This window comes from Meleagris gallopavo, chromosome 2 (genome assembly GCF_905368555.1).
Source record: "Meleagris gallopavo chromosome 2, MGAL_WU_HG_1.1, whole genome shotgun sequence".
NCBI classification, from domain to species: domain Eukaryota; kingdom Metazoa; phylum Chordata; class Aves; order Galliformes; family Phasianidae; genus Meleagris; species Meleagris gallopavo.
Genome location: NC_139405.1, coordinates 5,792,576 through 5,808,710, shown reverse-complemented (window position 1 = coordinate 5,808,710; position 16,135 = coordinate 5,792,576). Strand labels below are relative to the sequence as shown.

The window sequence follows — 16,135 nt, the reverse complement described above, 5'->3', positions numbered from 1 at the left end:
ACATCAATATCTGTATGTCTGAATCTACTGTCTCATTTCCATGAAATCTTTGCCTTAGGAATGAGCAAACTAAAAACAGAAATGGATGAGGACCCATGTCAGCTAATCCCAGAAAACATATGGATGCAGTCTCTTTATTTATTTTTAATATTATTCAGCCATCTTAAAAGCAAAATATTCAACATCTAGCCCTAAGAGCTGCTGCGACTTCGCTACACCTGTTATGTTCATCTTCCTTGAACTTAGCCTCAAATTAGTAATATATTTAATATACAGGTCTTTATTGACATTCAGCATGAAAGTGTTTAATTATTTCAGCTGTAGAAGTATGACTTTGAGAATAATGCAACCCAGAAAATGTTTTTGTAAGTACTTTTTGCGAGGCAATTAAGTCCTCCAGTCAGTACCTACAGAAGTCAAGGGGAGTCTTTCCTTTGGTTTTATGGTCATTATAATGTGCCCTCGAAGATTGCTGTTTGATAATTGCATACCACTATGACTGCTTTGGATATCTGTGCTTCTCTGTCCCTACTGGACATGTATTTTCCCCGAAGACTGGTAGTCTCAGCACTATAAGCAATCCATTATTACTTTTTAATCTTTTTTTGACTTTGATTGCATGGAAAAAGCTACTTAAAAATATTAAAGTAGCAGGCAGTCCTCACTTACCATCATCCATAATTCCTATGGTAACTCCTTTCCCCGTGTATCCCAGCTCCCATGCCTCAGCTACGTTAAGATCAAGTCCAGGCGTCCCATCTGCTTGACCAGTGTTAATCTAATAGATCAGTGAAGAAGAACAGCTCTTTTTACCTCGCAGACACACTTCCACAGACACCGATTCCGTCTTTATGTCTTTGCATGCATCTTTGATATAGAAAATAAATCCCATCTGCTTTGGAGTATTAGTCTCTCTGTAAGCATATCTACTGCCTTAAGTTTAAAAAAAAGAGTTACCATGGTAAATTCACTTCTTTGTGGTTTATAAGATTTGGTTGAACTCTGAATCTTTTCAACCCAAGGAATATTTTTCTCCTCAAGTGTATCAGTGCAGTTAAGCTATTAAAAGTTGCACCAGTAGATACTACAGAGGACTTCTCTATGGGCAGGTAACCGTAACAGTATTTACTGAAAGCAGGGAGCTACTGAAATTCAGTCCCTCTGGTTTTAATATCAGAAATTACTTTTTGGATTAAAAAGTTAGGCCTGCTTTGAGCAGAAAGGATAACTAGTTGGACTTTATGGGTCTCTGTGTGGGTCTGACTCCTCAGGGCAATCCCATGCCTTCAGACAGAAGTTGTGCTTACCAATCTCATTCACAAATTTCTCAAGTTCCATGTTGGAACGAATATGAATTTTGCTATTCCAGATGCAGAACTATTCAACTTTATGCCAGATACCATTTCTCATTTCAAAATGCACTTCTGTGCACTTAATAATCTAAATTCTAAACGTATAGCTTGATTTTTAAAAATGGTTACTGTCATCACTGTGATATTTTGATTGATTGAAGTACAACAATGAAGTGAATCAATCCACATTTTAGTTCATCATTTCACCATGGGTGAAGTCTCAGACATGCTTACACACTCTCATTCATCTGGCAACTCTTATCTTGGGAAAAAAAAAACAACGACATATCTGATAGATTCACAAAGCATAGGAAATGCTTTAGAAGGAAAGAGATTGAGACATACTATTCATAAACAAAAAGAGTCAACTTAAGTGAACAAGATGGTACCATATTTACAAAATTCTACATATGTCACAGTGTTAAAATTGAGGAAAATTACTTTATCAAAGTTTTAATAGAAAGACATCTTTCTTAGTTACTTTCATGCAAAAAAAATATATATTCTTTCAAGACTAAAAACTTCTCCCTGTAAAATATGACACATTAAAAATGAAACAATTCAGTAAAATATTAATTTATTTTGACATTGGCTTAAAGCCAAAATTCTGCTTTTGACTGAAGAAAATCAATTAAGCAGTATTCAGATTTACAAAAGAAAAGAAAAACCTCAATTTTTTTTCTAGCAAGTATACTAGAACTTTTTGTTGTAATTCTATAACTGTTTTGCCTGGCAACAGCTCAATCAAAGACATGATTCATATGCAGTTTTAGGGGTCACATCAGCACACCAGGAATGCCCCAGGACACCAGTACAGTTCTCTTTCAAGCCTGTTGAGAATCTTTCCATTGACTGAAATGAAATCTAGCTCCTGAAATTTGCTGGGTCTTCCCAGCATAAAAGAGGCTCAGTTAAAAACAACACAACAGAGCCTTGGATTCATTCCCAAATTCTTATAAGATAATTGGAAAGAACTCTTGCAAGACACTGTACCAGCACAAAGTAATTTGAATGCCAATTACTTAGTTACGCTTACTGTGATTTTCTTTCAGAACTTACCAAGTACCACTGCTTTGTAAATAAAGGATCATTCATGTTGATGTCAATGTCATTGATGTCTCTATATCCTCGCTTTCTTCTGCTGAAGCCTTCCTGCTGCACAGCCTTCTTGACCTGGAAGGATTAATTTTTACATCTTTAGCTGAACGTTCTTCACCATAAAGATGTTTTTGGCTTTGTTTCCTTTCTCTCCAGGAGAGATAAGGGTTCTGAAATCACAGGGGAAGATGGCTATGGAGAAAAGAGACACTCAAAAGTGCCCTACCTGGAGGAATGCATTTTAGATAATAGAGGATTTGTGCAAGAAAGAGACCCTACTCTGACATCATTGACACGGACCTTTCTTGCCATACTTTTCTTTCTCCTAGCCATCACAATCAAAACATCATTATTAGATGATAAAATTATGTAACTAATTCCCAGTATGAATATTCCAAGCTGCATTTGATAAAATGAGGCCTCAGTCACACTTTTTTCCAGACTTTCCTCTAGGGCATTTTCAGAGTATTAGATAGATGGGAGATTAGATTTGCTGGGAGAAAAGGATCTGGTGCTATGTGTTCTCATTGTACTCCTGAAGTTCTTGGAAACACAGCTTACAGACAGATGCACTTTCAGGGATTATCTTTGTTATTAATAAGTGATAAATAAATGCATTGGCAAGAAAAGCTAGACAGCAAAATGGCCACTAAATGGACCAAGCTGGCTGAAGTGTAAGCTGTGAGAATACTGGCTGTGCAAAACAAGCTGCAATCGTTTGAGATCCTTTTCTTTATAAACAAACAAAAAACCCCACTAAAATATGTTCCTATGCACTATAAAAAACAAGAAAAGTGAGACACACAAGAATCTTTGGAGGCAGAAACTACAAGTGTCAGATCATAATCATCTTATTTGCAAAAATGTAAGAGGACACCACGGAATGGTTCTAATCATCACTATCATACGTGATAACATTCAACCTAACATATAGAACCAAGATTGCATAATAGTCCAAATATTTCATTTTTATACATATATATATATATTCACCCCTCTTAATCAAAGAGGAAAGCTTAAAACGATACATTGAGTAAACTTTGAGATGCAGAAACGAGGTAGAGAAACTAACATTTTCTTAGGCATTTTCTTTAAAAGAAAACAACACTACCACCACAATGCCAAAACAACCCATGGTTATTAAGGAAACCTTATAACTTAAGTAGCCATTTCTACAAGTGTGGCTTTGGCATTTCTGATTAAGAAGATGCATACCCTGATGTGTCACAGTAACTCACGTAGTGTCAGACAGAATTCAACAGAGGAGAAATTCCTCCAAAGGCCAAATTAGACCTTAGAAGAGTTGAGTCATTCTTGGAGGTGTCCTTCCATCTCCGTTAATTAAAGCAGGAGCCTCAAAGGACAGGGCTCAGCGAGATGCCTGTGACCAAGATGAAACAGGGATCCAACTGACTGGTGCTAAAAGCTATTTTCCTCACAGCTACATTGCCTCATTATAACCTTGAGAGCTTAATGCCAGTTCATAGTGAGCAGGGTGAGGCATATGTGACGCACTCAGAAAGAGGATACCAGAAAGAACTGATCTGTGCTGAAGAAGCAGTATCAGTGTTTCTAAAAACTTACTTTCATGAATTCCAATTCCTTAATTAGAGGTGCAAAATGATAAAATATTGAACTGGTAGGTGCTTTCATTTATATACGTTTCTATTACTTGTTCATGTTCATTAAAACCAAAGCAGATGGAAAAGAACGTGAAAAACTAATGCAAAATAAGCTGAAAAGAAGACAGTGACTAAGTAGGAGCCATACCAGGTGTACTTTGGGTACAGGTGGCCAGGTATCCATATAAAGAAAGGTGTAAGCACACTGTTTGATACCTCTAAGATAAGTCTCAGTGATGCCATGGAGACAACAGAGCAATCACCTGTCATTATGCCTGACTCTGTTACCACCCCTGCCTCCATGCTTGCAATTGCAAACCCCGAGCTGTCACCACATGAAATAATTATGAACAGAAGCCAACTCTCAGTTAGAGGGATGCCAGAAAGAAAGATTCATGCATTTATGTGCCCACGCAAGCTTGCTGGCTCTGCAGGACCTGCTGCATTAAGGCACTGAATTAGGATTTAGTACAAAAAGAATTCCACTAATTAAAAAGCAATGTTTTGGAGCCCTGGCTTTTCTTTAGGACAAGCTGAAGAAAGTGAGGAGCAATTTGCAGAAATGGCACAGGCTGACTTCACTCTTCAGGATCACCTCATTTCTCTGATTTGTTATATCAGTACAATAAAATATAATTTGTATCTTTTATTATATTACATTACACAATATTGTAATTCCCCAAGAGGTGGAAATATATGTGAAAAGGATGTATAACCTTCTCTGAACTAAAACCACTCTTAACAGGCTGAGTATTTACATGGACATAAGGCACGCGAGATATTGCCATTCAAAGAGTAACTATTTCAGAATGTCTGAGGTCTCCTAAACCCTACAGAAACAAGGCTTTTCTCATTAAGCTCAGTAATGATATCAACTTGCAGAGTCACATTCAAAACAGACTAGGCTTTCTTGCCATGAAATGAGTTGAAAGGTTTGGGTAAAGCCTTGGCACCTTCCTCATCACAGAAGCTACAAAATGCCTCATTCAGGTGCCTTGTGTAAGAATTTTCCCTGCACAAGAAGAACGAACTTGCCTGATGAAAATGCTATCCTAAGATCAGAAAACGTCCATATATTCCAGAAAAAAAAAAATCCCAGGTGGAGTAAATTTATCCTTGATGTAATTCCAATGATTTCAGCAGAGAACTGCCACTTAGCAGATAGTTGATGGGAGTGAAACCTTGTCCTCCTGCCAATAGGGTACATCTACCAGAAAAATAGTACTTTTCCTCAGCTGTAAACTTGTCCTTGACCTACTCCTGAAGAGGATCCACATCTTATTTTGCTTCTATCTGAAGGATTTCTTCTTACAGGCTTCCCAATGATATCTGTAACATAAATGCATTAAGTATCTTGCTGCAGGTAGTAAGTTTTAAAAATGCATACAAGAGAGAACTTGGGATCACATTTTTGCATGTAGAAAGGTAGAAAATCACTGAAGAACATTCTGATCTTATAATAGACGTAGTACAAAATAAAAATACCGTATTTTTTTCATGTTCAGACTTGGAATCCAGCCAGCAAAGAAATCCGTAATGCATCCTCATGCCGTCTTCTAAATACTTATTTCTCTAACTGAAGCAGGAAAAGCAGTCTTTGTAAGACAGACTTTTGGTAATAGCATCTCTGAAGGCTTTGAGCCTGTTAAGCACGACACTTATTAGAAATTAGTGAAGAAACAAAACTTCCTTTCAAAATGAGCCTGTTTTTCACTGTCTCAAATTTAGGCTTGTCAGCAATAATAGCTTTTATTTATTTCGTTCTTAATATATTTATTTCTTCTTCATTATGATAGAGAGTTAAGAAGTGAGCGTGTATTTTATTAGCATGTGGCTAGATCATGCAAAAGTTACTAGGTGTGCTATTATCAGAAAAAGAAGGTCATGTATCAAAGAAGGTACAGTCCATGGATGATGGGAAAGAGGTTCAGGTATTGATTTTTAATATACTTGTACTTATGCATGGTGCATAAAGCCACTTGGATGATAATAAAACTGCAGGATACTGATGCAGAACAAATTAACAAAATAATCGATTGTCTGCAATACTGCTCCGGGAAGGCCAGCAACCACAGCACTCTAACTATGCTCTATGCTCCTACGAATGCCAAGACAATCAGCTCCTCGTTTTGAAGAAACAGGGTTAATTATACTGTTGAGTTCCTGCAGTTAAATGACTCCATTATACTGAGCATAAATGACAGATTTACTAAATTATACCAGTGGGTATAAAAAGTGGAACAGTACACACAACCCCCAACCTCAAGAATCAAGAACATGACAACAGGAGAATTCAGGCCAAATTCCAGTGGAAAAAGACAGTTCTAGGGATGACATCTAGTAAGCATGACTTGCATGGCTTTAAAAAAAAACACAGTAGTAAGATGATCAACCCAAAGAAGCGGTGAATCTTTTCTCTCTAAAGACTGAGTTCAAAGTAGGTCTGCTGCTGAAGGTGAAGAAGGAAGTTGAAAGCCAGTTGCCCACATTTTTTAAGAAGTCAAGTCGATGGTTAGTCTTAAGCCCTACAAACTGTGCAGAGGAACAGCCTCCCGTGAAGGTGGCTTGGAAGAGCATGTCCACATATCTGAAGGCATCAACCAGCAAACCATCTCCGTCTACTGGAGAGTCGTCCTGACTGCTGCTATTAAACGCAAATTGTGGCAACAAAAGATAGAGACAGAGAAGTTCAAGTGAGTCTGTGAGATCCTCACACCTGATAGCCTTCAAAAAAGGAATGAAAATGGGATATAAAACACCTACAGCACCTTGTCAGGGTCTTAGCCACAAATGGCATCCTCTCTCTGATGCCAGTCCCCAACAGGCGTCTATTTTTCATCTCTGATTTCTAAGTAAACACAGATGAAAAGATTTCATTTTACTATCCACTCCATCCATGTAAAGAGAGGGAAATACTGATTCCATTCACAGAGTTTACTCTCATCATCCACATTGTCCAGCAGCAGCTTGCTGGGAAGAAGCTCAGGAATGTCTGAAGAATATCCATTTCACATTCTTCTACGTTTTTCCTAAAGCCCCAAAGTAATGAAGTTAAGTGAGACTTTCCACTGCGAAGTAAAAAGAGTAACTTTGACCATCCTCACTAGAGAAAAGAGAGTACAGACCTAGTGTTACTTGAACTGCAGCTGAAGTCAGATGAATCAAACAAAACCAAAGGACTTTTAAATGTTAGAAAGGGCTTCCCTGGGAGTGTATGTGACTAAGCATTGCTCCCAGATTACGGGTGTGTTACCCATTCTCAATCAACCATTCTTTCAAGGACTTGGCTCCCTGACAAATAGGGAAAATTCTCAGAAGCAGAGAGCCTGTCACCATACGACACGTCACTTTTCAAACTAATGGTTGATTCTCCTGTTAGCAATGGGAAGTTGAGCTCTGACATACAGTTACAGGAGCTGGACGTGGCTGAAGGCACACCAGAGGACAAGGCGGCAGTACCAGGGCTCCAATACAGAGACAGGACTTCAGCCATTCTCAGCTTAGAAAACCCAGCCTTTTTTTTTTTTTCAAATTACACTCACACCTGGCAATGAAAATGCCTGCAAATTATTAAGAGAAAAGTGCAGAGCACCAATAGCAAAATGCTCCTGCTGCTATTTCCAGGTCAATACATATTCCTCTAAACGTAAATACCCAAAATATCAGTCAAACACTAAAACTAGATGTTTGAAAACAAATCTTCAGCAATCTTTTCCTATCTTCTACATCCTCACAAGGAGGGATGTTCCCCCCAGCATTTTAAATAGCTGCCCCCAGTCCATGAAAAAAACTATTTCCTCTCAGTAATAACAAGAGATTGGTCCCCAAGCATAGCTAGTTAATGTAGCCATTTTTTCTTTCCAATATAGCTGCTTCTCTTCTACCAAATTATCAATCTCTCTTCTCAAACTTATCCCGAAGAAAAGAGGGACCATCTCCAGCTAATTACAGCTTGTATGAGTGCCTCCAGAAGTACTATCAGCAATCAAGTTTGTGAAAGTCAAGAGCAGGTAACTGGAAGGAAAGTACTGCCTGATTTAAGAACTGCTCCACCTGGCACAGAAATTCACTTAAGCTGGCAGCTGGGTTCTTCCCCCATTCTACCGGTTCTTCCCTATATTCATTTATGATTCATATATGATTCAATTTATGGTTGGATTCCTGACATCTGCTGTTAATAACCTGAGGTTACTAAGGTTACCTAAGGGTAGGAGGTTTTGTCCACATGCAGAAAATAGATGTCATTTATTTTGATATTTTGATTTTAAATCTTCTGAGCCTATTTTGAAGCCCAGAAAGAGTAAGAAGGGATATCAGGGAGCTTGGGTGCGTCACTAATCACCCAGTATTTACTAACTAAATGACAACTACTCCCTCTCAAGCAAGCAAATTACTTCAAAGATTCTCATGAGTCTCTCCATATGTAGGAACAAATCCCTCTTGGTAACCATTGGTGTCTCTGGTTTGTTATTCATGTAAAAGGCTCCAAGTGCCTTCTCTACCTTCACCAGTCAATGGGGAGTTTTCTGTACAAGGATTCTTTTCTCCAGCTATCCTGTCCCACCTTGGTTGGTGCAATCAGAACAGCTACAACAAAGATACAGCAGCTGTTGAAGGACAAAGTATCAAACAAAGTTTATCAGCACAATTATACCTGCAATTTTGAAGCAAAAGACACAGGAATGAAATCGTTGTTGATTTGAATGATTTCATGAAAGTAAAAATCTATCTTCTTCCATTAAAATTCTTGTATTACTGCTTTGTTTCATAAATTTAATAATGTCTATTCGATGACTAGCATAGAAGCACGAGAATTGCTTCGACTTCTAGCAAACATTACATTCACTACAAAATGGGTCCATATTTCATTGTTCTTGTTCTCTATTTGTATATCTTGCTTCCTTAAAAAAAAAAAAAGGTTACTAGCTGAAATAGCGTCACTGAATATCAAGGTGCTGCTGATTTTTCTTGCTTATTAAACTTGGATGTTCTGTACCAGCCATAGTTTTCCATTTTCTCTAATAAGCCCCACATGACTGCTCAAACATTTCTAACTTTATGTAGACCATCAGCAGATTTCAAGCCTTCTGGACACTGAGACTGCCTCCAGCCATCCCTCTTGAGACATCATCTCAGTTTTCCCTGGCTTCAGCTTGTGCCTTTTAAACTTTTGTCTCCACTCTCTGGACACGATATTGAAAAAATGTCATGCTCCCAGTAAAATAAAACAAGGGTAAAATATTACCACTGTTGAACTCTTTGAAGAAAGGCTGTTTCTTGCAGAGCCTTGCTGTGCCTTGCACAGTAAAATGTAGCATAGCTGGGGCTGGTCTTTAACTTCTCGCTGAAAAATCATAACACCAAAGGTATGGCCATTTAGGAAACTGCCACAGAAGTTCAGCATCCATCAGACAACAGTAAGACATGAAAGTAAACAGCCTTGGCTCAAAGGTTCCACTCAGGCAATCAACCTTTTTTGACAGAAACATAATGTAAAGGACTCACGTACCAACCAAGTTCATGTTAAAAAAAATAAAGTAATGCCAGAACTGACTTGCTTCTGCTTTACTTTGTGACCTTTCATTTTCCCGATACTAGTTCAGTGCTTGGTAAATAAGGAGCTTTCAAAAATAAAAGAAAGGGAAAAGAAATCAATATTTTTGTCCATTTAGCAGGTCTCTCACAGTTCAGTGACATTCAGGAAGCAGTGAGTAAAGAGACAAGGAATCAATGTGTAAGAGGAGGCTTCGGATCATATTCAACCTGCTCAACTAAGAAATCAATAGTGCTCCTCTAGATTCTACTTTGAAATGCAAGTGAATTGTTTAGGCTGCAATGTAAAATGAATGCTGAGTATAGAAGGCCCACGAAGGAAAATGCTGATTTGGTAAAACTGAAATTTTCATAGGATTGTGCCTTCTTAGATGGCGATTTTTTCTCAGAGTAGAATTTATGAAGGAAGAGTGAGACAGAGAAAAAGCCCTGAATATCAAGATATCCAGTGTGCAGCTTTCAAGAGCAAGCAAACTGATTCACATCTCTGCTCTCTCTTCAGCTTGGCATGAGGGTCACATCAAGAACTGCACTATCACAGATGCTGACTATTCTTGGAATGCTGTCCTTATTTCCATTTTTTTCAGTGCTTAAAAAAAAAACACAACAAAATCAGAGCAGAAGCATTTCTGAAATCCTAAGGTGTTTCCAAAGGAATGAAAAACAGCTTGTTATACTACCCGGAGAAGGTGCCATTACACTTTATGGTGTATTTTGAACAACATCTCTTTGCAAGACAGCAGGACAGCTATCCCAGTTACAAAATCAAGATCGCTGTGAGAATGAAATTCCCTGGAGATGGGATGCAACTGCATGTGTGAGTCTCACCAGTGGGTCAGAGTGCAAACCACAGGGACATTTTATCAGCAGCATGTGGGCATCTTTTTCTACTTTGCTGTCTCAGCATTTACATCAAGACATGCAAATCAATCAAAGGAACCACATCTCTGTGCAGGTGTAAACAACAGCATGTCTGGTGACAAAGAATTAGGCCCCATGCATGTAGGGCACTTTATTGACTGCACACTCTCCCTTATTAGCTGCCAGATTAGGGGCTGCAAGTAGCAGCTCCCTCTTCCCTTACAACCCTTGGCCAATTACTGAAAATAAACCTTTCTAAAAACATCATGTTTGAAAAAAGACACCTTGTTCCTCCTCCTCAGCAGTAAAATATCTTTCAGGGAGTTATTCTCTTTTATTACTAAGGCCACCAGCTGATACAGGAGACCCAAAGTACATTTAAGTTATATTTGCACTCTCTGTGGCATAAAATGGTTGTAATTTAAATGGGAATCAGGTATAGCTCATTTTTAAGACTGCAGACCATCTGGCATTGAGAGTGGCTTTTGGATACGATTATGCAGTACAAAGAAGAGTGGATCTTCTAATTTAATAATTCTCTCTCTGCCATCATTTCATCATTTATTGCTTTGGTCTGTTTCTTAAAATCCTGGGCACTCCTCCATCAAAGGTCTTTTCTTCCTGCTCCACAATAGTTCATTGGTCCTACACAGACAGAAGTACTACAGAGCCCACCTCTATATCACTTCTTTTTTGAAGATTCTATTAATATGGTTGCTGCTCCCACACAAGCAATGAATATGCTATCTGATCCATCCCAAGGGAAGAGAACTCCTCCAAGGCTAAAGATTTCTCTAATTCTGTTGATTTTAAGTTCATTTACTTCATGAAACAAGTCTCCAGATATGTGGGGACAGTGAGAAAATATCATTGGAGAAAAACCTGTTCAGTTTGGTTCATATGGGAAGACTCAACTGTCAGGTAAAATTACTCCCGTTGCTGAAGTATACCCTTGACCCATCCTGAGGGAGAAGACACTTCTTGTAAATATGTGAATTTCTGTCGTAATGCCCAAACACGTTTCCAGTCATAAAGCATCATTTGTAGCAGCTCTACTTCTAATGTCATGCATTTTCTTTCTAAAGATGCCAAGTTGCTTTACAGACATTAAGTGTACTCCACATGGAGCCCTGCCATACACCTGGGTAGGTATACATCTTTTCTTATGGAAATCAAGCCAGAAGAAAATGAGACCTTAAAGCAAGTCAGTAGCACATATTGAAAACAGATCCTCCTTATCTCCAAACTGATACCTAGATCTGCACTTAAACTCTGGCTTCTGACCCGTATCATAATTCAATATTTCCGCTTCATTCTCCGCAGCCCACTTCCCACTCAAATTGTACCTAGCAGCTCATCATCTGCCTTGAAACATCTGCCTGGAAAAATACAGTACACACTTCTGTCACGAAATTACTGGCATGGATTACCCCTTTCTCACGTCAGCAGTAAACATGCCATATTGTCACACTTGTTGAAGAATTACATGTTGCTCTGTGCTTTATGTAATCGTTTTACTTTCTACTACAAATCTTTTCTAAATGGATTGTGATCAAGTTAAAAAATACACATTTTGGTATAGCTACCCCCAGAGCCCACTGACCGTATTCAGTGTGGTAACAGCGCTGAGAGCTGTTTGCAGTTCTCTCATGCTGTGGGGCTTAGAGAAGTTAACTTCAGATTCCTCTGATGCTCATGGCCCTTCCAAGTAGATTGGCCCTGCTGCACCCAGTGGTGGTGAAAAGTTGTCATACAAAAGCATCACCATAATCTCAGCTAAAGAGCAGCTTCCCAGAGTAAAAACTGCCTCATGGCATTAGGAGTAAAGAAAGGTTAACAATGTCAGTGCTGTTTTCCTGTGCACTGCACATGAACCAGGCCAGTATCAATTTGCTTTAAGTCTGGATTAAAAATAACTTAAAACTAGTTGTGGCTCCTCAAAATCTGGAGCCATGAGATGAAAATGGAGAAAAGGTTGGTTCAACCGTGTAGAATACAGGAGTTTTCAATCCCGAGTTCAAAAAGGGCACAAAGACATCGAGGCCCTAGAACATGTTCAAAGAAGGGTAACAAAGCCATGAAAGATCTGGAGACCAAGTCTTATGGTAAGCATCTGAGGGAACTGAGGCTGTTCATTCTGGAGAAGTGAAGGCTCAGGGGAGAGCTCATCACTCTCTATGGTGACCTAAAAGGAAGTCGCAGTGAGGTGGGGGTCTTCCTCTGTTCCCAGATCACTAACAACAGGATGAGAGTTAGTGACCTTAAGTTGCCCCAGGCGAGGTTCAGATTGGATATTAGGAATAATTTCTTCTCAGAAAGAATGGTGAGGTATTGAAACAGGCTGCCCAGGGAGGTGGTGGAGTCACCATCCCCACTGGACCACAACAACAGCTTGGTAGCAATGATTGCTGCCCAGCCAGGTGGGAAGGACATTTGCAGAAAACCCTTTTAACCTTAATAAAAAAAAACAAAGCTTATTTTTACAAAGGTGCCTTCCTAGAGTGATACAGCACAGCTGCCAAAAAAAAAAAAAAAAAAAAAAGCCTAATTTTGTTCTAATATTTCAAACCTGCAATACTTCAAGGTTCACAAGAGCAGTAGCGATATATTGGTGAGTCTTTCTTGTCCATTTTTAACACCTTCAGAGATCTGCTGCTATCTCAATGGTGATGAGATATACAATCACAGAACACTGCTCTTCCTGAAGTGCTGCCTGGTGGGAATTAGATAGGCTGCACAATGTCTCCTCTCAGTAAACATCATATTTAGAAACCAGAGACAAAACAGAAGCCAATCTTATGACAGAGGGAGGCCACAATTACGTTGCTGCTCGTAGTCATGTATCTGCTCTTGCAGCCAGCAGCAGAGTGGCTGTGTACAGCACAGCTACCTCTTTATTGCGTTACCATAAATACTCTGGACAGAAAAGACGGAGGATTTTGCTCCCTTGCATTCCTTTCCCAGCCCACTGGGAAGTAACTGGAAATTGCACTGATGGGGCTGTACACTGTAAAGGTTGCAAATGCACTTCCTCAGCTCCTAGATTCAGAGGCTGATGGATCCCTGTCACAAAGCACGTTAATAAAATCAGCAGAGGTTTGTGCATCGCTGCTGCACAGTATCAGGTTAGCAGTGTATAGCTGCCAGTGCCAGGCCATCTGCCACAACAGAAGCACCGAAACAGAAGGGTTTCCACAGAACAATTTCTGTATCAAGAGGAAAGATAGGAAAACCTGGGAAATAAGGGATTGGTTTGCAGAAGGAAAAGAAAAACCATGCCCTCTAATTCTAGCTTTTACCCAAACAGGTTTTTAACTTGATACTTTCAAAGGACTAACCTTGATGGTTGTCATGACACTCTGTATGTCAGAATCCTTTATTTTAATCCTTGAATGTTTTCCTTCAGTTTCCATCAGGGAGCTTGCAGAGAGTGCAGCTGCTTAGCTCCCTGGTGTCTGGTGCTGTGGAAGGGAGCACAACCAAAGCAGGCAGATCTCAATTAGGAGGCATTTCCCATTTCTTTCCAGAATCTTTCTGCCATAGATCTTTACAGAGATAGGGCACAAAAATGTTCCCTATGTGTTTTCTTGAAAAGCCTATAGCTGAGAAGCTTTTTACATACGTGTCCACGATCTCCAGCAGCCTGTCCTACTGGCTGCTGCTCAGGCCTCTTTGCAAAGCACATCTACACAGTTAAAATCATTTTCAAGTATCTTAGAACCAAAAGAGTTCTGGTTAGACTTCACAGGATCAGGACATTCAGCTGGTTCAGGTATGTCACAGGTGCCCCTGCTTATCTATTGCCTGCAGCACTGAAAAGTAGACCCCAAAGATTACAGAATCATTATTAATTGTACTTGCATGTGCACTACTGCGGATTTTGGTGCCAGTATTTTCCCTTGTTCCCCCTGGACCATAGATCAGGCTGGTTTAAATGAAGTGCTAAAGTGATCATCCTGCTCCAAAATCTTTGAACTGCTTCCGTATTTTTTTGACCAGGGACAAGGGAGTATCTTTGCAATTTAGTTATTAGCATAAAATAATTAGGCTTTGGAGTATGTTTTCCTCCCACAGCATACACATAATTTGCATTGATATTTATAGGAACCTGTCCATTGAAAAGAGGCTGGACCCCAAGGAACCAAGAGAATCTAAACTCTAAATACACTTCTTCCTATCACCACAGATTTCCATAGAGTCCTGTAAACTACTACCCTCATTACATAATTCTTACTCTTCCTATTTGCTCAGGCTTCACACAGCAGGCAATCAGAAAATGAGCATGCAAATTCTGCAGAGATTGCTCTTTGCGTCCAAACTTTGAGACCCACTTCATATTACAATTCCACACAATAAAAAATGAACGCAAAAGCCTCCTTGATGAAATTACATTTCTTTGATATAAAAAGTAATGAATCTCTAGTTAATGCCAACAGCGCCTGCTGCATGCACCTTTATGGATTCTTCCTAGTTCCAAATAGCCAACATTAACCTGTGGCGTGGCAAGCACTGAAGAAGCAATTTGAGAGTAACAGTACCTCAAGGAGAAATGAAAGGCAGTTTTGGGGAAATAAGCTACCAGAGCAGAATGATCTTCTTTGTGACAGACTGAACAGACACTTCCATATCCCAGAGTCTTAAAGAAATGTAAAACATCCAGTGCTAACATACAGAATCATAGACTATATAAGATGTTGTCAACACAATGGTACCAGACATAATGTCCTTGCCTTTAGAAGAGAGGTGAGCTGTACCTATAAATGACCGTAACAAAGTGAAAATGGTCAGTGAAGCACTGCCAAAGACACAGTGAGACTTAAGGATTTAAATTGCCAAAGACTTGGCTTAAAACACCATTTTATGAGTCTGATGGTAACAACAGTAGCCTGCAAAACAGGGAACACAACAAAAAATAGAAGAAAATAAGAATACTGCAAAGGACTGAATAATTAAGATCGCTTCCTTTTTATCAAGGGTTTAATTTAACCCAGTTTAAGTTATTCCCTCTTATTTTACCTCTCCTCGTGCCACCCCTGGTCTAAACAGCTGATGAGATCAGAGAAATGATCTAGCCTGGAATCATTTTCTTTGCCTGGTATATTTAAAATGCAATCAGATTCTTTCCCCAACAACAGCTGTTCCTTCAAGAGGTGGGAACAGTTCAGAGGAACAAGCAGTGAGGACAGAGAAGGCAGGAATATCTAAAAACATCAGGTGAAACCGCTGTAGTAGAAGAACAGTGTGTATTTGTTATTAGCTTCTTGGCTGACATTCAGTTCTCCAGAAGTGTGAAGACCCAGGCTCCATCTCTTCTTGCCCAAGGGTAAATACAGACTCACTCCATTCATTTCAGTGAATTTCAGCTTTTTCACTGCTGCGAATTGGAGTAATGTTTACCTCTTACATTTAATGCCATTCTCCTGAGCCTCTCTCCAGTTGAACTCAGGTTCACTCGTGCTGGGCTGAACTCGTGAGGACAAATTATGATTCTGTGCTTCAAGGGAGCATGTCTATTTCCAAAGAAGTAGACAGATCAGAAAAGAACTCACTGGTAAAGAAAAGTTGCTGAAGTATTGAGGGGGAATGAGAGAGCAGAGTGCTGAGAGCAGCGTGCAGAGCCTGGTGAATTGGTACACACAGCACTGCAAG

The 16,135-nt window shown here is 39.4% G+C and overlaps 1 protein-coding gene across 1 annotated transcript in view; it reads right to left on the bottom strand.

Moving 5' to 3' along the window:
• PCSK2 (proprotein convertase subtilisin/kexin type 2) overlaps nt 1-16,135 on the bottom strand; it is a 96,597-nt gene that overhangs the window by 48,661 nt on the left and 31,801 nt on the right. Inside the window, exons 3-4 of the mRNA XM_010706507.3 lie at nt 2,412-2,525; nt 670-778 (exon numbers count right to left, since the gene is read on the bottom strand). Of these exons, the coding sequence (XP_010704809.2) occupies nt 670-778; nt 2,412-2,525 (223 nt within the window). The remainder of the gene's footprint in view (nt 1-669; nt 779-2,411; nt 2,526-16,135) is intronic.